At 44.7% G+C, this 22,610-nt stretch overlaps 1 protein-coding gene across 8 annotated transcripts in view; it reads left to right on the forward strand.

Moving 5' to 3' along the window:
• SMARCD3 (SWI/SNF related, matrix associated, actin dependent regulator of chromatin, subfamily d, member 3) overlaps positions 1 to 19,746 on the forward strand; it is a 73,662-nt gene extending 53,916 nt beyond the window's left edge. For all 8 annotated transcript variants that reach the window (XM_054058439.1, XM_054058438.1, XM_009563686.2 and 5 more), the window contains 9 exons: positions 3,538 to 3,660; positions 5,443 to 5,538; positions 6,014 to 6,115; positions 8,078 to 8,239; positions 8,646 to 8,743; positions 10,503 to 10,638; positions 12,758 to 12,880; positions 17,305 to 17,406; positions 17,505 to 19,746. In XM_054058439.1, the coding sequence (XP_053914414.1) occupies positions 3,538 to 3,660; positions 5,443 to 5,538; positions 6,014 to 6,115; positions 8,078 to 8,239; positions 8,646 to 8,743; positions 10,503 to 10,638; positions 12,758 to 12,880; positions 17,305 to 17,406; positions 17,505 to 17,558 (996 nt within the window). In that variant the 3' untranslated portion in view covers positions 17,559 to 19,746. The remainder of the gene's footprint in view (positions 1 to 3,537; positions 3,661 to 5,442; positions 5,539 to 6,013; positions 6,116 to 8,077; positions 8,240 to 8,645; positions 8,744 to 10,502; positions 10,639 to 12,757; positions 12,881 to 17,304; positions 17,407 to 17,504) is intronic.
• Positions 19,747 to 22,610: the final 2,864 nt, after the last annotated feature.

Below are 22,610 nucleotides of genomic sequence, written 5' to 3' on the forward strand. Positions count from 1 at the left end.
TGTATAAGGGTGGTCTCACAGTGGAGTCGGGTAGCTGCTAACTTGGGTTTAAGTGGGCTGTACAAGGAAGCTGGAGCCTGAAAGCTGGTAGAAAGGAATATATCTGATATATTCAGATTTGTATAAGGGTGTTATTGCAGAGGATGCTCTTGGTGAAGAAATGTCAGACTGTGGAGGAGACAGACATGATTCCTTTCTAGATACAGGGAGGTATGAGGAAAGCAGGCATTTGGTGGGTCCTTTCCAACCTGGTGATTCTATGATTCTGTGATTTTCAGGGTAAAAGGGAGAATGCAGATAATCACAGAATCTTAGAATCCTGGAATGGGCTGGGTTGGAAGGATTCTTAAAGATCATCCAGTTCCAAGCACCCTGCCAAGGGCAGAGACACCTCCCACTGGATCAGAGGTCTCCAAGCCCCATCCATCCTGGCCTTGAATCCCTCCAGGGATGGGGCTTCCAATATATGTTCTGTGATGTCTTTGGAAATCAAACGAATCAGGGATATAAACCTGAAATATCAGTAAGGTATCCAGGAGGAACTATAAGAAAAAAGCTACTTATGGATATAGATACAGTTTTGCAAATAATGCAAGTGAGAATAAAATTTAGGATCAGTATGTAAAATGTGTGAGTTAATTAGGAAAGTTGTGAATTTAGACATGAGAAGTCCTTCACAAGTCCTCCCACCAAGTAAAGGTTCTTGGTCAGGAAAAAAAAAAAATTGTATATAATGAAAGAGCACTTTAGCAACAGAAATCCTGTAAGAAAGGATCGCAAAAGGACATGAATTTCCAGGGATGTTTTTCTCTCTGCCTAGCCTGTCTTTTTCTGGACTTCTGGAACTGTTGAAAGTCCTGTTGCCTCTCAGTGCATCCCATTGAGAGTCCATTTCCACGAAACCCTCCCCACAATCTTCTCTAGATTTGGCAAAATGCAGTTATTTTCTGACTCCTCTTCAGCCTTGCGTCTCCACCTCCCATGTTCCTCTGTGCCGTATTAGGTTCGTGTTTGACTGACCTGATGCGTAAAACGTCCTTCTCTCCTATAGGTGTGAGATCTTTACAAGACTGCTCCTTTCTTATGTTGTGTGAACGATGTTTTGACTGCATTAACTTAACAACTGTAGCCTTTTTATCATTATATTACAAACAGATATTTGAGATCAGAGTCTCAAAGAAATGTTTGGCAATGTCTTTTCTGGAACCTATGCATCAGAGTTAATGGCCAGGTTTTCCACATGGTGTGTGGGAGAGAAGGGCACTGGGAAAAAACACAGCATGAGCCAGTACAGGGATGGAGAAAGCTGTAAAAATGAGAACAAGTAGATGGGATTTTCTCTTGCAGGCTGGAGCACCTGGGTTAGGGACGAAGCACAGCGCCTTCCTCCGCTCAGGTCTCAGAGTCAGAGCTGCAGCATGTTTGATGAGGTAAAAGGCAGGGAAAGAAGGTTCAGCAGCAGGGGTTGCATGTATGGAATTGGGGGTGAGTCTGCAGGAAGACTTACAGGCTCAGCGTGATGGTAGAATAAAGGTGGGCAGAGGTGTGCCAAGCATGTGCCCAGTCTGACCTCAGTGCCGGGGAAAGTCATGGAACAGGTAATCTTGAGTGCTATCATGAAGCACATGCAAGAGAACCGGGTGATCAGGCCCAGTCAACATGGGTTTACAAAAGGCAGATCTTGCCAAACCAACCTGATCGCCTTCTATGACAAAATGACTACTGGATGGGGAAAAGGCTGTGAATGTAGTCTTCTTGGACTTCGGTAAAGCCTTTAACACAGTTTCTCACAGCATTCTGCTTCAGAAACTGTCTGCCTCTGGCCTGGATGGGCGCACACTCTCCTGGGTTGAAAACTGGTTGGATGACCGGGCCCAGAGAGTGGTGGTCAATGAAGTTAACTCCAGCTGGAGGCCAGTCACAAGTGGGGTTCCGCAGGGCTTGGTACTGGGTCTAGCCCTGTTCAATGTCTTTATCAATGACCTGGATGAAGGCATTGGGTGCGCCCTCAGCAAGTTTGCGGATGACACTAAGCTGGGTGGAAGCATGGTTCTGAATGGAGGTTAGGGAGGCTCTGCAAAGGGATCTGAACAGGCTGCACTGCTGGGCTGAGACCAATGGCATGAGGTTCAACAAGGCCAAATGCCGGGTCCTGCACTTGGGGCACAACAACCCTATGCAGTGCTACAGACTGGGGGAAGGGTGGCTGGAGAGCTGCACAGAGGAGAAGGACCTGGGGGTAATGGTTGACAGCCAACTGAGCATGAGCCAGCAGTGTACCCAGGTGGCCAAGAAGGCCAGTGGCATCTTGGCTTGGATCAGAAACGGTGTGAACAGCAGGTCCAGGGAGGTGATTCTCCCTCTGTACTCAGCACTGGTGAGACCGCACCTTGAGTACTGTGTTCAGTTCTGGGCCCCTCACCACAAGAAGGATGTTGAGGCTCTGGAGCGTGTCCAGAGAAGAGCAATGAAGCTGGTGAGGGGGCTGGAGAACAAGTCTTAGGAGGAGCGGCTGAGAGAGCTGGGGTTGTTTAGCCTGGAGAAGAGGAGGCTGAGGGGTGACCTTATTACTCTCTACAACTACCTGAAAGGAGGTTGTGGAGAGGAGGGAGCTGGCCTCTTCTCCCAAGTGATAGAGGACAGGACAAGGGGGAATGGCCTGAAGGTCCACCAGGGGAGGTTCAGGCTGGATATCAGAAAAAAATTCTTTATGGAAAGAGTCATCGGGCACTGGAACAGGCTGCCCAGGGAGGTGGTCAAGTCACCTTCCGTTGAGGTGTTTACTCAACGGGTTGATGAAGTGCTTAGGGACATGGTTTAAGGGAATGGTTGGACTCAATGATCCAATGGGTCGTTTCCAACCTGGTGATTCTATGATTCTATGATTCTATGATTCTATGCAATGATAGCTGCATTTGTGACTTCATTTACAAATTGGAACAGAATACTGGAACAGGTTGCCCAGAGAAGTTGTGGATGCCCCATCCCTGGAGGTGTTCAAGGCCAGCTTGGATGGGACTTGGAGCCTCCTGATCCAGCGGAAGGTGTCCTTGCCCATGGCAGGGGGTTGGAACTGAATAGGCTTTGAGGTTCCTTCCAGCCCAAACCACTCCAGGATTCTATAATGCCACTGTGAAAGACATTGGTGTAGCAAGAGGTTTGCAGCTAAGTCCTAGTGGTCCACTGGGATCCAGACGGGGAGGGCGTCACACCATGCTTTTCTTACATTGATTTCTCAGGTATCTAACCAGAAGTACAGGATGTATGGCCTTGTGGGTTTGGCCCTGCAGCCTCCTGTCTTTCTCCACCTACAGTGGATCTTGGCGTGTTTGTAGAGCCAACAGTTTCTAAAAAGAAGTTTCAGATTCAGCTCCCGTGTGTGTCTCCCTGTACATAAATTAATTTTAAATTCAGTATAACCTGCTGCTAAATGTGCAGAGTCTCTACTATCTGTGTAACTGTCACCTTCCCTCTGGCTTCCTTAGGTCTTGGACTTTAACTGGATGTGTACTTCTCTTTTCTCTGTTTACATAACAGCAAAAGCGGAAACTGAGACTTTACATCTCCAACACTTTTAATCCTGCAAAATCTGATGCTGATGACTCTGATGGCAGCATTGCTTCGTGGGAGCTGCGAGTGGAGGGGAAGCTCCTGGATGACGTATGACTCACCTCTGCTTCACTGGGGCTGGCGACGATCTAGAGATTGTCCTGTGGGGTGGTGGACTGTGCTGGGGATATCATCTCTGGATGGCAGCATCGGCTTGTTGCTGTTAGGAAGGTGCCATGTTCAGCTGGAGTAAGGCATAATGCTATAACTAGAATATTGGGAAGGGGCAAGAGAGCAGCAGGAAATGAAGCAGACTTAAGGAGACTTCAGTCCTATTCTCTCTGAGCTGATTCCCTTGGAAGATACAGCAATGTTCAGGTCATGAGAAGTGTGATAAGTCAGCCTACAGCAGGCATTGCATCTTGTGAGGAACAGGATAACAAGGAGAAGCAGGTAGTTCATATTCTTAGGGAGGACAAGCGGAGGCAAGGATGGTCAGAGTAAGGGTGGAAGAACAGTTATAATTCTGGAGTCCTCAGAAACCTCAGCGATGGATTTAGCTTTCCTCAGGGAAGGCTGGACTTCCCTAATAAAGATTTCACCTATTTGAATAGACTTCACAAGTGAAGTATTTGATAGGACAAAGAGATGGAGAACATGCATGTTGGAAGAGGGCAAGGCTTTCAAGGCGTGGCTCTCTGGAGATAAATGTACAGGAATTGGAATCTTAATCTTGTTGGAGGATGAAGGGGAAACAGCAATATCTGGAAAGTAAAGTTATACTCAGTTTAGAAATCAGAGCATATATTTTAACAAAGAAAGAGATTTTGGGAGCAAAAGAGCTTCTTGATAGCTGGCAAATTTTAAATTGAAGGGGGATGTATTTCTAAAAGATTTTCTGCAGTAAATAAGAAGAAATTCATTGAAATCCAGTGGGCTGTATTATATGGAAAGTCAGATTATGTGGTTATAGACCTCCCGGTTTTAATTTAGACAGTATGAGCTGTGTAGTAAAGACCAAATACTGATAATTAAATTAGAAGCAAAATGTAAAGTGAAACACCTTCACTTAGTGTATTATTAATCTGGAACGTTTACTGTTATATGATAAATCAGACAGAAAAATCAGCATTCATCAAGATAATGAAGCTGTTAAAAACATACACAGTCATCTTAGAATCCTGGAATCGTTTTGGCTGGAAGGGACCTCAAAGCTTGTCCAGTTCCACCCAAGGGCCGGGACACCTCCCACTGGATCCAGTTGCTTGTAGCCCCATCCAAGCTGGCCTTGAACACCTCCAGGGATGGGACAGCCACAACTCCTCTGGGCAACCTGGGCCAGGGCCTCACCACCCTCACAGGAAAACATTTCTTCCTAAGATCTCATTTCAATATCTCCTCTTTCAGTTCAAAACCGTTCCCCCTTGTCCTATCCCTGCACTCCCTGATCAAGAGCCCCTCCCCAGCTTTGCTGAAGCCCCTTTCCATACTGGAGGCTGCTCTGAGGTCTCGCTGAAGTCTTCTGTTCCCCAAACTGAACAACACCAGCTCTCTCGGCCTGTCCTCCTATGGGAGGTGCTCCTGCATTCAGATGGTCTTTGTGGCTTCCTCTGGACCCAGTCCAAAAGGTTCACGTCCACATCACAAGCCAGTCCTTTCCAATAACATGAAGAGAGTCAGGAAAGTCTTCCCTTAAGTGTGTGCTGTTACAAAGCTGTTGAGATTTTTGCATCTTACCCTGCATTTATCAGAGGGAGGACTCAATCAGATTGGTTGCACTTGTGGTCTAGATGGGAATTAACATTCAAGAGAAGGAGAAAGCCTGGGAAGGAAGCTTGGAATGCAAGCTAATATACGCAGCCTTAAACATTTCTGTTTCTTCTGACTGTGCAGCTCAGCAAACAGAAACGGAAGTTTTCATCCTTTTTTAAGAGTTTGGTTATTGAACTGGACAAAGATCTATACGGACCTGACAACCACCTGGTGGAGGTAAGAAGTTTTTGCATGCCCACCTGATACCAGCAAAGATAAACAGTCGCGTGCCCGCTGTCTGCCCTGCTTAAGTCACCTTGCATTCATGACCTCACTTAAGATATTTTCAAAGTTTTCAAGATTCCGTTCTTTTTAAGAATGCTAACAGAAGGTGTCTTGTCTAAAACCAGATGTGATGGTGATGTAGTGCGTGTCTCAGAACAGAAAGTATGCAATGATGGAAAAATTTGGTACATTTTTCCTAAGAAGTAAAGCTTCTTGACAACAGAGCAGGTTGTGCATAGAGCTGAGCTGTAAGGGCAGAGCAAGAAATTATTTGTGGTGTTTGTAGTGGGTTTATTTTTTACAAATTGCGAGATCTTCAGGAGGCTCGTGCTTATCTTATCTTTATGTGGCACGCTGTGCAAGATGCACCTCGGTGAACATCAGTGGACAAAAGACTGACTGTCTGGCTTGGTTTTCCCTTTGGCAGTGGCACAGAACTCCCACAACCCAGGAGACAGATGGCTTCCAGGTGAAAAGACCTGGTGATGTCAGCGTGCGGTGCACATTACTTCTTATGTTGGACTACCAGGTCAGTGCACTGCTTTTTGTCTGGAAATACAGACATGGGGACCTAGTGCAACACAACAAATTCATCCTGTCATAGACATCAAAACCGGTGTGCTTGGACTCAGGATTTCCATTGAGGTTAGAATGATACCAAACCAACAGATGATTTACCATGTAAAGGGGACACATCAAGTAAGTTTCTATTTTAGTTTAGCAAAATATTGTTCTTGGCATTATGGTAATTAGTATTTTTGTTGCCTTCCTGCAGAAAGACTATGTATTTCCACCTCAGAGTTCTTGGAGAACAGTCACAGAAGTTGCACCTGAGGTTATGTGTGTGGTTCTGCACAGAAATTCCAAGCAGCAGCTTTTGCCAGTGGCACCAGAGCTCACTGTGTGGTGGCAGCAGCTGTTTTTGAGAGCAGACTGCACAGCTCTCCTGATTTGTTAAGTTTTGGTCATTTTGTCTTCTTAATCTGGCATAAAACAACATTGCCCTGCAAGGTCTGGCCTTGGCATCACTCTTAGGCCTCGTTAGGCATTCCTGCTTCCCCTCTTTTTTCAGTGTTAGTACTGTTAGACTCATACTATTAGGGGCTGAACATAAGTCAGGGAACTGATGCATTTGGAAGCTAACAAAAGTGACTTCCAAATCAATTCCCTAATCCCAGTCACAGGAAACAAAAACAACAGGCAAAATTAGATTACTTTGCCGTGGGATGAGTGTAAAAGAGGTTCCTGGGCACAGTTTCAGACTGTTTTAAGTTGTTGTAAGGCTTAAGCTGCTCAAAAGAAACCACTTTCATTTCAGTTGTGGGTGTGCACTTCTGCAGTCTCCATGTTCTTGGCACAAGTGATGGAGTTTTGCAGTTGTGGAGCTCACTAATCAGACTGGAACCACCCCTGAGCAAAATATTGCCATTTAAAGGAAACTGAGAGAAATGCACTGCCAAGAGGAGATGGGATCTCTGTTTTCCATGGCAATTCAGCCTCAGATACATTTTGATTATACAACTTAACACATACTGTGCCATTCTCTTTCCCCTTTGTGCAAATAGCATCTATCCAGGATAAAGACACTCCAATTCATGTTAACAGAGAGAAAATGTTATTAGTTTTAGGGAGTGTATGAGCTAACTGGGATGCTGATACAGCCAGTGAGAACCTTTATTGTTAAGACAATATAATCATAGTTGCTGTGCTCACCATTATTATAAATTTACACTTGAAAAATAGATGCTCTCTGGGTTTGTTATAAAGCTGGCTTTAGCTGACCTAGCACCCAACAGAGTCATCCTGGCCCAATGTGGCAAATATGAAACTTGAGTGTGGATACACACTTGAAGAGACACCAAATTCCAAGGTATCCAAGGAACTTGTATTACTAGAGATGCAGAACAGAGTATTTGAAGAGTTGTATCACAGAGGCCCGGAGAAGAAATATATTCCCGTGACTAGTTGTGGTTGGGTACATTTTCTGGTATGCAGCAGGATATTGGGAACATGCCTGAAAATCAGAGTTCCAAGGTACTTTGCTAACATGAGGTAGCAGAGCAGTCATTAGCAACAGCAGAAGTGTCGTCCTGACTTCATTCTGCCTCTTCATGATTACCCTTCAGTAGTGCAAAGGAAGGACCATTCATTTTCTTTTCCCATTCCTTAAACTACGCATCAGTGTTGAAAAGGAAAACTCTTTCCTGAGTCTGCATGCAAGCTGCTGTTCTCTAAAGCACGGGATGCAGATAGTCTGTGTGCGGAGCACATTCAAGCATCCCCTCTTTCTTTTCAAGCTCTAAAGTAGTTCTTCCAGAGCACTGCCATTGGTATGCAGCTGAGCAGCCTGTGTTCTTTGAGCTGCTGCCACTGAATGGGTGCTTTTCTTGAGGAAGAGAGTCCTCAAAGATTAAAGCTGAGACTTCATCCCTCTGCATCTGTCTATTTCTCTCTCTGTTGCCGTCTCCATCTCCTTCTGTTTCTGTTGCAGCCTCCGCAGTTTAAGCTGGACCCACGGTTAGCACGGTTGCTGGGGATCCACACACAGACGCGATCGGCCATCATCCAGGCGCTTTGGCAGTACATCAAAACAAATAAGCTGCAAGACTCCCATGACAAGGAGTACATCAACTGCGACAAGTACTTCCAGCAGGTAACTCCTCTTTGGGCACAGTAGCTCTTCAGAGGCAAACCGTAATACCCACCCGCAAATGCTGGATGGATGAAAATTACTGATTTGTGTCTTTACTTAATGACTTGCAGTCTCTTCAGCACTGAATGGGTTTCAGTAGTCACTTCAACCAATATAATAACCACCTTCCCCATGTGCCAGTGTTGTCAAAAACCACCCCTGGTTGTTCAATGCTCTCGCAGAAGCTGTGGTGTTTCCGGGAAGGAGGACTTTGCATGATTGCTTCACTGCATTGATTTCCTGTTCCACTCACCCCGATGTATCATTTTATACTAAGAAACATGAAATAATCTGCTGATTCTTATTGCCAAATCCCATGTAGACCTGTTAGGTTTTGGGCAGGGATAACGTGTGTTATGTATTCCAGATCTTTGACTGTCCACGGCTAAAGTTCTCTGAAATTCCACAGAGGCTCACTAACCTGCTGCTCCCGCCAGACCCTATCGTGATAAACCACATCATCAGGTAAGCTGCTCCATCCGCTCCGCACTGGCACATGGCAAACTTTCACCATAGAATATAGAAACAGCTACAGCAGGAGGGACCAGAATCCAGCGCTTAAACCTTCCAGGTGGACTTTGTTGGGTGTTTATTCTTTTTCTCATAGAATCATAGAATAGTTTGGGTTGGAAGGGACCTTAAAGGTCATCTAGTTCCAACCCCTCTGCCATGGGCAGGGACACGTCCCACTATATCAGGCCACCCAAGGCCCCATCCAGCCTGGCCATTCTGATCTGTACAATTCTGAATTACTTCCAATAGAATGCTAACAACTTTCTAGGAGTATGGAAAACAACCCTTATCACTTTTATCCCTGCTGAAATACACTGAGAGAGTTGGTTGCTTCTTTCCTAAGGAGAGAGGAAAGAGAATTTCAATCCACTTTTGGGGGGGGAAGAAAGTAAGATATTATACATCATGGGCAATCATTGAGTTATTATATAGAATGTATTACAGTTTCAAACACAGTGGCCAGTCCATGCATGCTTTGTTGGGATTGGGTGGGCTGTTTGGGTGTTACTTCAGTTCTAAGAATGCCAACTGGTCAGAGATCTCTAGAGACTGACAATAAAGAATGCCAAAGTTCAGAAAAAGCTGTTGTGACCAAGACAATGACCTTCTGGCATCTCTGTCAAAACAGGTGTATTTCTGGCATAGTAGATGAAAGACAACTTCCCCTTCCAGGGCACTTCCAGCACATGCCGTATTTAACTGACAGCTGGGGTGTCGGAGATGAAATGTTTGGGGCTGTAGCTTTGCTGTCAAGATATTTCAGACTTTCACAAGTTCCTTTGTGGTCTTGGTCAAAACTCTGATAGATGTTATTGTTAATTGAGCATAGTGCTTTTATTTCCTACAGGATATTGACAACAAATATTCCTGAATATGCTTAAAACTGAGTTCTTTATTTTAAATTTTGTGATACATGTGATAAGAAGTTTAAATATTGCATAGACTATCAAAATAACATTTGCATTTCAATTAATTTGAATACATAAACCAGAGCAATCAAAAAGCATCTTGACTACCATGCGGATGGTTAGCTGTGTATCTGCTGTCATCAGAGACAATCCAGTGACCTGTTTGATGGAACAAAAAAAGCGGAGGTCCTCATTGATACATAGCTGTAGTCTTTGAAGAATTAATCGAACAACTTTACAAAAAAGTGGTGGTCCTCAAACTCACTGCCACCTCTTAAGAAGCAGCCAGGAATCATTACAGCAATGCCTAGCTGCCAAAACAGTTACAAGGCTAGGAGTTATTAGAAAAGGAACTGAGAATCACATAAAACCTTGTGATGTGTTCACATCCAAAATGTCAGCATACGGTTCTTCTTACGCTATCTCAAAACAGATGCAGTCGAGCAGAGACTGTACCAGTGTGATGTTTACCACCAGGGATAGCTTTGGAGGACAGAGTTTTAGCAGGTCTCAGGAAGAGATTAGACAAGGTAATAAAGACTCTCTCCATTAGTAGCTATTAAAATTGTTCTTCTGGACAAAACCTCCAGCTCAAAAGTCTCTGAATTCTGACTGATGAGAGATGAGAGGATGTACTAGGATATACAAATACATAGAGATAACTTGCTCTTAAACTCTTCCTACAGAATATGCAACAGACCTGCAACAGGCTTCATCAAAGAGCATATTCTGGGTTGAGTGGGTATTTATTTGGATATTTATGATATTTATGTTCTCGTGATCTTCTGTTATACTCTAAATAGTGTTGACCCCAACGACCAGAAGAAGACGGCTTGTTATGACATAGATGTAGAAGTTGAAGACCCCTTAAAGGGACAGATGAGCAGTTTTCTTCTCTCAACAGCAAACCAACAGGAGATTACAGCACTGGACAACAAGGTATGAGCCTGGGCTTAGGGTATCACATGGCAAATACACTTACTGTGTGCCTTCATATGTCTTTGGTGTGACACATCAGAGAGCAATGCTCTGTTGTGAGACAGAGATGTGCTCTCAAGGGATGAATCAACCACATGCAGTGGGAGTGGCATTCCCACTTAGGATATGATCCAGGCCTGATGCAGTTGTCAAGGTGATAGAAGCAGAGTTTCACAGGTAGCACAATTAGTTCCCTGGAATTCAAGAATCGCTGGAACTGTTTGAGTATAACTTTGCTGATAGGTCATGGTATCTCACTGAATTGCTGTGAGGTACAGCTAAGAGAAACTTGTACTCCAGATGTGTTTTGTGCATGCAGCCCTGTACCAGAAGTGCAAATATGGAAACTGCACAGCAGGAAAATCACTGGGAGCAGTCTGGCAGACCTGTTTTCAGTGTTATTGAAAGGGAATCACGCACATTTCAAATAATAGTCTCTATCTTGTGGCACTGTTGAGTTCTGCAGGCTATGTGAGGGGTTTGTAGCATGGGGACTCTAAACCAGCTTTTGGCATACATGTACATAGCTGGTTTGGCTTGGCAAGGGACAAACAAAAATGGCTCCTCAGAGCAAGGGAAGAAGAAGAGCCACGACCTCGTGGACCAGAAGTGGTATATATGACATGCTGTCAGGCCCGTTTTCTGTTTGTTTACTTCCAGTACAAACAGATATGTTAAACTCTGGTCTTCATGCAGTTTTAAAGGGGGTTGGACACTGGTGGTCCTGTGGCTTGTGATAGCTGCTGCAGCATCTTGTGTTTGATGGCCCTGGAGAAAGGTCCTTTGCAGCAGGACAGCTGTGCAGGTGGTTGGCTCCCAGCCTACATCTGCCTCCATTCAGAATGTTTGGGATTGTTCTGTTTCCAGTCCAGCTCATTTTTCCCGTATCTCTATTGCCTCTTTTTTGGAGCGTTTGATAAGCAGTGGGCAGCTGTGATCAGTGAAGTTACTGAAGTTGCAGTCATTGACTGCCGCATTGTTCTCATCTGTACGTTTATTGCAGCGCTGCCACAGAGTCCTCTAGTGGAAACTCGGTGCCTGCCAGCAGACTTCACTCCAGCAGGGCCACATCATTTTCCCAAATAAGGAGTGATTTTAAGTTGACAGCAGCTTTCTTCTGTTAACGTGCCATGTAGCTGTGCCTACGCGAGTGGACTTGATGGCAAAGCTAGGTCAAAGCAGGATTATTTTCCCCATGTGCCTGGCCACGTCAGCTGTTTTGCAAAATAGATGTATTCATGAAATTAAACAAGATAGGTTTGCAGTCTCAAACTAGAATTTTTGAGGAACAGGGCAGCAGCAGTTTTCTTTTCTGTGTGTGTATGTGCAAACAGTTCATTAACTCTCCTCCCACCAATCATACTTGATTTTGTTATCCAGAGTGATTATAGGACCTTGACTTCTCTTTGGAGTCTTCATTCTTCCCTGCTGGTTGTTGCTCATTTCTTTCATAATATTTCTGAAGATATGACTCATTTTCTATGAACTTTCTGTACTCTTGATTTCTCATTGCTCACGCTCCTCTTTGCTGCCATTGTGACTTTGATAGGTTTTTTTCATAAGAAGAAATTTTGGCTGTTATGTGAGTTCATTTAACATGAACTTGATTAGGCAATCACTAGAAATTTGAAAGGTCGCAGGAGAGTATTCAAGCTATGATGGCGATTAACCAGGGAATAAACACTTTCTTGTATTGGGCACTGTTTAAAGATATATTTATGATAGCCTTTTTTTGAAAAATCCCTAAATTGGCAGGAAGACTGATTATACACAGGGAATTATCACGTTGTAGCGTGACATGACTTAGCTCCTGACTGTTGTGCATAGCATGCTGTCCAGCAGTCCAGCGCAGGAGGTGAAGAAGAATCCTGTACATACCTGCATTGCAGGAGTACAAATGAAACCAAAATGTCATTGCAGGATTGCATTTAGCTCCCTCTTTGAAGGGAAAAAGCAATGGGAGCCTGCACAAGCCTGTAGTGTGGAATTGTCACCTTTGTACCTTAGAATTACTACAAAGATACCCGAGGTCACTGGGGCATGAGAGGAATTAACATCTCCTTTGTTTTTTTTCTGTCAGATTCATGAGACAATCGAATCCATAAATCAGTTAAAAATACAACGTGATTTCATGCTGAGTTTCTCCAAAGATCCCAAAGGATACATCCAAGACCTTCTCCGGTCCCAAAGTAGGGATCTTAAGGTGAGCTAAAGTTTGAAGAAGAATGAACAGTTTGTACCAGAACGTAAGAGTTTTATCTAAATATGTCTAGATTATGGCGAAAACATCCAGGATGGAAAATCAGTGGAAGACAGACAATGAGTGGAGTACTGTGATCCTAAAGCAGGAAAAGAAAAAACAGGAAAGACAGTTTAGGCTGTGTTGCAGTTCCAGTGGAACAGTGGTGCTTGATGAGGATGGTAGGTGAATTTGTGATCAGACAGCAAGACTGGAGTGAAATTAAAGCCGCATAAGATTCGGCAGGAGCATCTGACAGTGCAATAACACAATCTAGGTGTTTTGTCAGTTCATAATATAATCTTATTTAAGAAGTAGGCTGATTAAATATCAGCTGTCTTTGAGCCTGTCTTTGAAATACCAAGGAGGTGGAATGTAAAGACATTCGGTTGTTTGCCAGCAAAAATGAATAATTTGTTCTTCATAAAGTTTCATACTTTGCGTCTTTAACTTGGACACCTCCAACCTAGTTGTATTAATGAATCTGTGAAATCATTTTAGTAAAATCATTGTGTCTTTCAAATATCAGCATCCTAATTTGTAGTCAATAGTCTTCCAAATCTCTGCTAAGGTTATGGTGGTTATTATTTATATCATATTCAAAGGGGGACAGGTGTCTGAAAGAATGTTTATAAATAAAGCAGCCTTTAACTTGAAGAACTTTCAAACTGAAGTGTTCTGGAGCTTCTCTAGCTGCATATCCAGCACAGTTTTCAGTGTTCTCTCTGACTGACCACTCGTTCCATAAGGGCCTTTTCTGTAATGTTCTGCCCTGCTAGCATCAGAATTCTGACTGCACAATGCTACTCTGAAAAAGATGCTAATAATTCTGTATTTACCCTTGATTCTGTGTTGCTGGAGACTTTGTCATCAGAATTTTGTTGTTTTATGGAATTGCAGAATCATGGAATAGTTTGGGCTGGAAGGGACCTCAAAGCCCATCCAGTTCTACCACACTGCCATGGGCCGGCACATCCCCACTAGATCAGGCTGCCCAAGGCCCCATCCAGCCTGGCCTTGAACACCTCCAGGGATGGGGCAGCCACAACTTTTCTGGGCAACCTGTGCCTCCCCATCACCACAGGAAAACATTTCCCCCTAAGACCTCATCTGAATCTCCCCTCTTTCAGATCAAAACCGTTCCCCTCGTCCTATTCCTGCACTCTCTGATCAAGAGCCCTCCCCCAGCTTTCCTGGAGCCCCTTTCCGTACTGGAAGCTGCTCTAACATCTCCCTGGAGCTTTCTCCAGGCTGAACAACCCCAACTCTCTTAGCCTGTCATTGTATGGTAGGTCCTCCAGCCCTTGGATCATCTCCATGGTCTCTGGACTTGCTCCAACAGATCCATGTCCTTCCTGAGCTGTCAAATCCAGAACAGGACACAGAACTCCAGGTGGGGTTTCACCAGAGCAGATCAGAGGGGCAGAATCACCTTCGTGGCCCTGCTGGTCCCACTGCATTGGATGCAGCCCAAGATACAGTTGGTTTTGGGGCTGCAAGCGCACATTGCCAGCTCACATCTAATATAGTAGCGTCCCCAGATATTTCTCTGCAGGGCTGCTCGAAATCCCTTCATCCTTCTCTCTGTTCTGATACTGAGAATCTCTTCAACCCAAGTAATGACATCAGTTGCTCTGCCCTTATCTGCCAATGCAGTCACTCCATAGAATCATAGAATCATAGAATAGTTTGGGTTGGAAGGGACCTTAAAGATCATTTAGTTCCAACCGCTCTGCCATGGGCAGGGACATCCCACTAAATCAGGCTGCCCAAGACCCCATTCAACCTGGCCTTGAACACCTCCAGGGATGGGGCAGCCACAACTTCCCCTGGCAACCTGTGCCAGTGCCTCACCACTCTCATGGTGAAGAAATTCTTCCTAATGTCTAGTCTAAATCTGCCCCTCTTCAGTTTATACCCATTCCCCCTCGTCCTGTCACCACAAGCCCTTGTGAATAGCCCCTCTCCAGCTTTCCTGTAGGCCCCCTTCAGGTACTGAAAGATCTCCACGGAGCCTTCTCTTCTCCAGGCTGAACAAGCCCAACTCTCTCAGCCTGTCCTCATAGGGAAGGTGCTCCAGCCTTCTGATCACCTTTGTAGCACTCCTCTGGACCCGTTCCAACAGCTCCATCTCCTTCTTATGTTGAGGATTCCAGAACTGGACACAGGATTCCAGATGAGGTCTCATAAGAGAGGAATAGAGGGGCAGAATTACTTCCCTTGACCTGCTGGCCATGCTTCTTTTCATGCAGCCCAGGATACGGTTGGGCTTCTGGGCTGTGAGTGCACATTGCCAGCTCATGTTGAGCTTCCCATCAACCAGCAAGTCCTTCTCCGCAGGGCTGCTCTCAATCACATCATCCCCCATCGTGTACTGAAAATGAGGATTGCCCCAACCCAGGCAAAGGACCTTATGCTTGGCCTTGTTGAACCTCATGAGGTTCTCATAGCCCCACTTCTCCTGTCTGTCCAGGTCCCTCTGGATGACATCCCATCCTTCCAGTGTGGCAACTACACCACTCAGCTTGGTGTCATCTGCAGACTTGCTGAGGGTGCACTGAATCTTGCTGTCAATATCATTGATAAAGATATTGAACAGCAGCGGTCCCGGTACAGACCCCTGAGGGACACCACTCGTCACGGATCTCCGTCTGGACTTTGAGCCACTGACCACTACTCTTTGAATACGACCATCCAACCAGTTTCTTATCCGCTGTACTGTCCACCCATCAAATCCATATCTCCCCAGTTTAGAGTGAAGGATGTTGTGGGGGACCATGTGTAAGGCTTTACAGAAGTCCAGATAGATCACATCCATCCTAGATGCCACTAGATTAGTTACATGTGATTTTCCTTTGGTGAAGCCAAGCTGGCTCTGATCACCTTCCTGCCTTCCGTATGTTCTGATGTGTCTTCGAGCAGGATCTGTTTCATAATCTTAACTGGGTACAGCAGTGAAGCTGGCTGGTCGGGAGTTGCCACAAGCCTCCTTTTTACCATTTAAAAATATGGATGTTATGGGTGTGATGTCTCCCTTTTTCCAGTCAGTGGGGACTTTGCCTGACTGCCGTGACTTGTCCAATATGTTGTCCAATAAGTCCAATATGTCCAATAAGTCACTGGCTTAGTGACTACACCAGCTGGGTCCCTCAGGACCTTGGCATGCATTTCGTCAGGTCCCGTGGACTTGTGTATTTTCATGTTCCTCAGATGGTTTCAAACCTGATCTTCTTCTGTGATGGAAGGGATGAGCTACAGGGACTAGAGAGATGCGACTCAAGAGATTGCCACTGAAAACTGAGGCAAAGAAATTGTGATTAACTTAGCCTTCTCCATGTTGGTTGTCACCAATTCTCCTGGCTTATTTACCTGTGATGGGATACATTTTCTTTTATCTTTTTCTCTTGGGCAACATACCTGTAAAAGCCCTTCTTGTTATTCTTTGCATCCCTTGCCAAAGTCAGCTTCGCTTTGCCTGAACTCTGACCCATCCCTAAGCATCCAGGCAGCATTCCTATGTCCCTACTTCCGCTGCCACCGCATTTCCTTCTTACACTTCAGTTTGGTCAGGAAGTCCTTACTGAGCTGTGTAGGTCTCCTACCTTCCTTGCCCAGTGTCTTACACATGGGAATTTAGATCTCTTTTTGCTGTAAGGAAAATGTCCTTAAAGAGCTGCAAGCTCTGTTCAGCTCCTTTGTCCCTAATGGCAGTTTTCTAGGTGGTCCCCTCCACTAATTCTTTAAACAATCCATTGGTTTTCCAAATCTTTCCTTCTTGGCAGTTACGTAGAAACTGAAACATCAGCTTAGGACTGTGGCCATTCTGGAATTACTAGGATTTTCTGAAAGTTCCTTGCTTTTCGATAGAGTTATTTTTCCTTAAGGCTTCCCCTATTGTAACTTTCCTCGGAATCACAGTAAGACATGCTTTGAGTTAAGGGCAACACTGGTGTAGAGTTGTGCTTTGGTCTGATGTGAATGCCTTAACGATTCCAAGCTGTTACCATGGGTATGGATAACTACTGAGGTTATTTGGATAATAAAATATACAGTGCTGGGGAACTTTTCCTCAGCAATGGAACTAAACTGTCAGTACTGTTCAGTTGTTAGAGATCATGGTGCTTAGCCTCAGCAGCTGCTGGTGTCCAGGATGATTCCTTGGTACAGCTGAGGAGTGGAGATTAGGAGCAGTTCCCAGTTGGTATGTGACCATCTTGTTTCGTTTGTAGGCGCACATGCCACTCATTGTCTATTTGCTTTGGGCTTAGAGAACAGTCTTGAACATTTTTAGTGTATTAATGTATATACATTTTGACTGCATGTAAATCTGAATGTTTCTGTATGTGGTAGAAATGTTATGGTGAAAAGTATTTTCATTTTTGTCACAGGTGATGACTGATGTTGTGGGAAACCCGGAGGAAGAGCGCAGAGCTGAGTTTTATCATGAGCCGTGGTCTCAAGAGGCTGTGAGCAGATATTTCTACTGCAAGGTATGAAGGAATTACCCACACTGCTGGTTTATAAGTCAATGTTCCGGATGCTGAACAACCGAATCTGCTGAACTGGACAGTTTGTCTTTTTCTTTCAGATCCAGCAGCGCCGGCAGGAACTGGAACAATCTCTGGGAGTACGCAACACATAAGTACTGCTTACAAGATCCCGTTGGCATCATGATCAGCAAACCAGTGGACTTTTCAGTGTTACTTAGCTCACTGTTACACATGGACCTGCTTCCTGACTGGTGGAGAATATACCATCAACATGTCAGTCAGAACACCAGCTTTAGAGCGACCCTTGAAATCTTGCCCATGGGGGGTGTCCCAGACCATCCTGGGCCAGAGACAGTGCCGTACAAGTGTCAGTGTTAAAGAAGATTAAAGGTTCATTCATCAACGCACATCATTACGTTTTAGCAGAAAGTTCAGACACTACACAGCAAATCGTAACAGGCTCTGCATAGAATCCTGGGTGGCACTGATGGGGAAGGTTGAGATGGGTGTTACAGGAGAGTGCAGATCTAGAGAAATAAATGCAGTTCTCATCCTGTGTTGCCCAACAGTCTCAAGTAGTAACTTCTCTGGAGTTAGACAAGATAGTCTTTCCTATAGCTGTGGAATGCTTTCTATTCCTGAATAGAGTTTTTAATTCCAGCTGGAGCAATGCAAGAAGCCAACTCACCACATGAAAGAAGCTAGGAGGATTTTTCATTCCTGGAATGAAGACCCCCTCTGGAAGAAAGAAGTATAGTCAGGGCATTTCTTCTACCAACTCCAGTGCTTTCTCTTTCCCTTGCCCCTGCAGTGGAAGGTAGACCGAAATGGGTCTCTCTAGATGGTTATGATCAATGCGCGGTACTGAGAGGAAGAGAATAATCCCAGAGATAAGAGCTTCTTTGGCATCCTTAGTATCAGTGAGGCTGAAGCAAGAAATGAGGCATTCTGAGAAAATGAAAATGACTTAGTGGTGCTTTGCTGATACCTGCCTTGAGTACAGCAGGTATTTACAAGTAAAATACAAGATTCCTTAAATGTTCCTCTGTGGCCAGTAGGGATCAGCAATGAAAAGAACCCCCTTGGTAGTTAAGTTGGTGCTGAAACCAAGAAGCTTAACTTCATATAAAGTTGCAGTTTTCTCTTTCCTTCAGGATGTCAGCAGTCTCTCAATTGGCCTCACACCTTGATCCTAGGTGAACTACCTCTTACTATGAATATTTATTTCCCCTGTGTGTGATGCATACTGGTTATGTAGGATTCTGTCGAGTTACAAAGCACTATCAGCCTTAACTAGCACAGAGAGCGTATCCCTTGGAAACCATCTTCTTTGTAAGTGTACGACAAATTCAGACTGTGGGAATTTATAGGATAACTACTTGGAAGGAGGGACAGTATTAAATTCCTCCCCCTCATTTTCTGTAGTGCATGGACTAGTTTGTCATTAATGGTCCAACATGATTTCTAGTCCAACAAGCAGCTGCCAAAGTATAACTCTGTCCAGACGATGAGGCACTCAGAATCCTCTACTCAGTTTCTCCTTTTCAACTCCTTTCTTTCAGTTTCTTGGAAAGAGAATGAAATTCACACATGGTACAGAAGGTAGGTCTTCTGAATGACATATTTTGCTGCAGTAGTGTCCTTTTCTGCTGCCTTTGCCAGGTTTTTTCTTAGTTGAACTAAAAGGTTTATTCTGTCCTGTTACAGGAAGAGTCTTCTCTACCACCCTTTATTTAATACCTCTGCCTTCACACTAATTGTGCCATAGCTTTTACTGAGTCCATTGTTTTCAGAGATACCTTAGTAAATTCACATTTGATTACAGTCACAGGATGGCAGTACCATCATGCAAAACCACTGAGGTAAGAAAAAGCACAGTTAAGCCTCTTTGCCTGAGGCCTTTTACAGGGAATGGCCTCATTTGGAATTTTTTTGTCTTAAAACCTCTTTTTATAGTAAAACAGGAAATCCTGCAGTCTTAAACTGCATATAGGCAGGGTCTGTGAGGCTGCCAGACAGCAAATGACTTGAAATCTTATTGACTTCCAGACACCGTTAGTAGGACAAGAAGCAAGCATTAGTAGGGAAAGCAGTTGGGGTCATTGGCTGCTGTGATTCCATATTTATTACGCTGCTGTGTTGGTTGTGTGCATGTGCTGTCCAGTGTGTAAAACTTTTCTGTATGTGGTAAACAGAGCAGCTACATTTAGGGAATGCATTCAGTCTCCGGGAATAAGGAAAGCAGAGAAAGATAGGCAAGGATGTGAGAAGGGCATAGAACTGGGATAGATGCCTGCGGGATGTCTGCCAGCGAATCTTGTTTGTATTTGTATAGAGGAATTTCAGTCATGTGCCGCAGCTGGCAGCAGAATGGGGTACAGCTTGGTTTTAGAGAATTGGCTGAATCTGTTCCCAAGTCTCTTTCTGAGCAAATTAATGAAACAAACGTCTTGTTGCTGCCCAGCGGTCACACCACCATCACTGGGAGGTGACTCTGTGTCCAGCACCAATGCTGTCCCAGGCTGTGTGCACATGCATGAGTCAGCCACTGTTGATGGCACTGAGGATGACAATCCAAATGTCTCTAATATCCAAATATCTCCCACTGTCCATGTTCCTACTGTACCTAAAAAGACTGGTCACCAATGATGAGTCTTAGGAATAGCTGTCGGGTCTTTCCTTTGGTTAAACTTGGGTTTGACATGGTGATGCTTTTTTCTCTGTCCAGAAGCAGTTTGGGCCTTTTACTGAAAGGACAGAGAGAATTCTCATCCTCTACTGCAGGTGTGCAGCCAGGGGCTTGCCTGTGTGCAGAAAGGGAAGTTATAAAAAAGAAAGAAATAGTGGAGAAATAGTGGAGCAATACTGGAAGAAACTGGACCAAATGCTGCTTGGGCATACAAAGATGGAAGGCAGCGGTGCTGAACATGCATGTTGTGGCAGATCTGAAAGATAAATACATTTTAAGTTGAGGTTGGTTGGCTTTTTCTGTGTATAAAAGATGACAAGAAGATGTTTTGGGGTGTTCAGTTGCTGCCATAGCACAATACAAACCTGTGCATACTGGAAAAAAAACATTCTGTGCATAGAAGGTAGGTAATGGTTTGATGATAATATAGATTGTTATAAAATAGAGCATCCAACTAGGAATGGGAAAAACAGAATTCCAGAGTACCAGTACAAGGAAAACAGTGTTGACAGGGCAGGTTTGAAACACCCTTTCTAGTCCTTTGTGGTCAAGAGTCAGGATTCAGACCAAGCCTTCCTTAGAAATTAAAGGGAAAATAAACATTTGATTGTGGAGCCAAGAGAAGAACACAGCAGTGGGAAACACAATGAAAAGGTAGAGCAGAGCACCACTGCAGTGTCAGTAAGACAGAGCACGGGATGATGTGCAGGGTGTGTTGGGAATAGAAAACCCCTGTAAGTTGGTGTAATTTGTGCACACGTGTGTGTACATGTTGGGAGCACATGGGATAGAGCCAGCCTCAGCTGTATGGAGCTTGGGAATGGACCTGTGGGACAGGACCAACTGTTCCATGAGTGGCTGAGACACAGCATCAAAACGTTTTCCGCTGTTCTCAGCAGGCATTCAGTTGTCCAACACAGCAGGATGGTGGTTGTAGTGCAGACATCGCGACAGCTGGAAGGGTTTCACACCACATTGTTAAAGAGTTTATGTGCAGAAGCTGAGTCGAATCAATATAGGTCCAGATCTTGGGGCTCCTGATTTCAACAAAATGTTAGTCAGGTACTGGGGTTTTGGGTCTGTTTTTGTGTTCAGAACCCTTTTATGGCAGTGCAGAGACAAGGGGCAAAGCAACCTCTTTTTTTTTTTTTTTCCTGAATAAAGAGGTCTCCTGTCTGTAACTGCTCTGTTGTTTAATGGGATGTATCTGTTCTGTCAGATCCTGTATGATAGACACCTTTTCCAATCTCACTGAAGAAAAGAACTCCATTAAAAAAAACCACGCAGCTGTGGGTTTGTGAGAGTGAGCAAACACGTAAATAAAGGGGAGGGAGAAGGAGAGAAACTCCCTGTGCTGTGTAGCCACCACATCTTCATTGTATGATGCCAAGTAATTCGTATAAAAGCTTTTAACAATAAATACTTTGTTCCTTTGTACCTCTTGCACTGACCTCATGTGTCTTAACAAAGACAGGTAATGTTGGTTTCTTTTCGCTCCTGACAATGGTGTCACAGTTTTAGATTCCTGTTCACTTGTGTACACACACACACACAGAGGGATGTATGTTTATCAGTTTTAATGGGACTTGACAAGAGAACCATTGCTCTTTAGATCATTCGCATGTAAATTCATTTCCTCATTGGATCAATCTTTAGCTGCTTTCATCCTGAATAAGTGAGAAATATGTACTACTGGAGAGGTCTGGCTCCTCCCCAGGGCAGGTGCTTGATCATTTGGAGTACATTGATTGTGGTCAATATTGGTTGTTACAGTCAACACCAAAGCTGCAGCTGGGTCTGGAGGTGGATGCCAAGAAGTGAGGTAGGAATTATGCAGCTGCCACACCTCAACAGGGTTTGCCCATAGGTTCCTCTTTAATAAAAGAATCAGAGTTCCTTCTTCTATAATGTTCAATATGCCATAGTTACAGCTCCAGCTTTATCCTTCCTTCTTTTCTTTGTCTGGCTTGCTCCCTGACCCTGCTTCTTCCTTCCTCTCCCCATCGTTTTCTGTGTACCTTTCTGTCTCGGCTCCACCTCAAAATTTGGTAGTGCTGCCGGGGTGCTGCCACGTTGCTGTCCACTGGTAACAGCACGTGCTGCCTGCGGAAAGCTGTCATTGCAATCTGTGCTGCCTCCAGGTGAGGAAACGTCACTACCACCTATGTTTCGGTGAGGCCACGCCTTGAATCCTGGGTTCAGTTTTGGGCCCCTCATTCCAAGAAAGATCTTGAGGATCTGGAGCGTGTCTGGAGAAGGGAATGGAGCTGGGGAAAGGTCTGGAGCCCAGATGTTTTGGGAGCAGCTGAGGGCCCTGGGGCTGTTTAGGCTGGAGAAGAGAAGGCTGAGGGGAGGCGACATCACTCTCTGCAGCTCCTGGAGAGGAGACCGGAGCCAGGTAGAGGTCAGGCTCTGCCCCCGAGAAACAAGGGATGTGACAAGAGGAAATGACCTCCAGCTGTGCTAGGGGAGGTTTTGATTGCATATTGGGAAAAATTCCTTCACTGAAAGGGTT

The sequence above is a fragment of the Cuculus canorus genome, chromosome 2 (assembly GCF_017976375.1).
Source record: "Cuculus canorus isolate bCucCan1 chromosome 2, bCucCan1.pri, whole genome shotgun sequence".
In the NCBI taxonomy this organism is placed as follows: domain Eukaryota; kingdom Metazoa; phylum Chordata; class Aves; order Cuculiformes; family Cuculidae; genus Cuculus; species Cuculus canorus.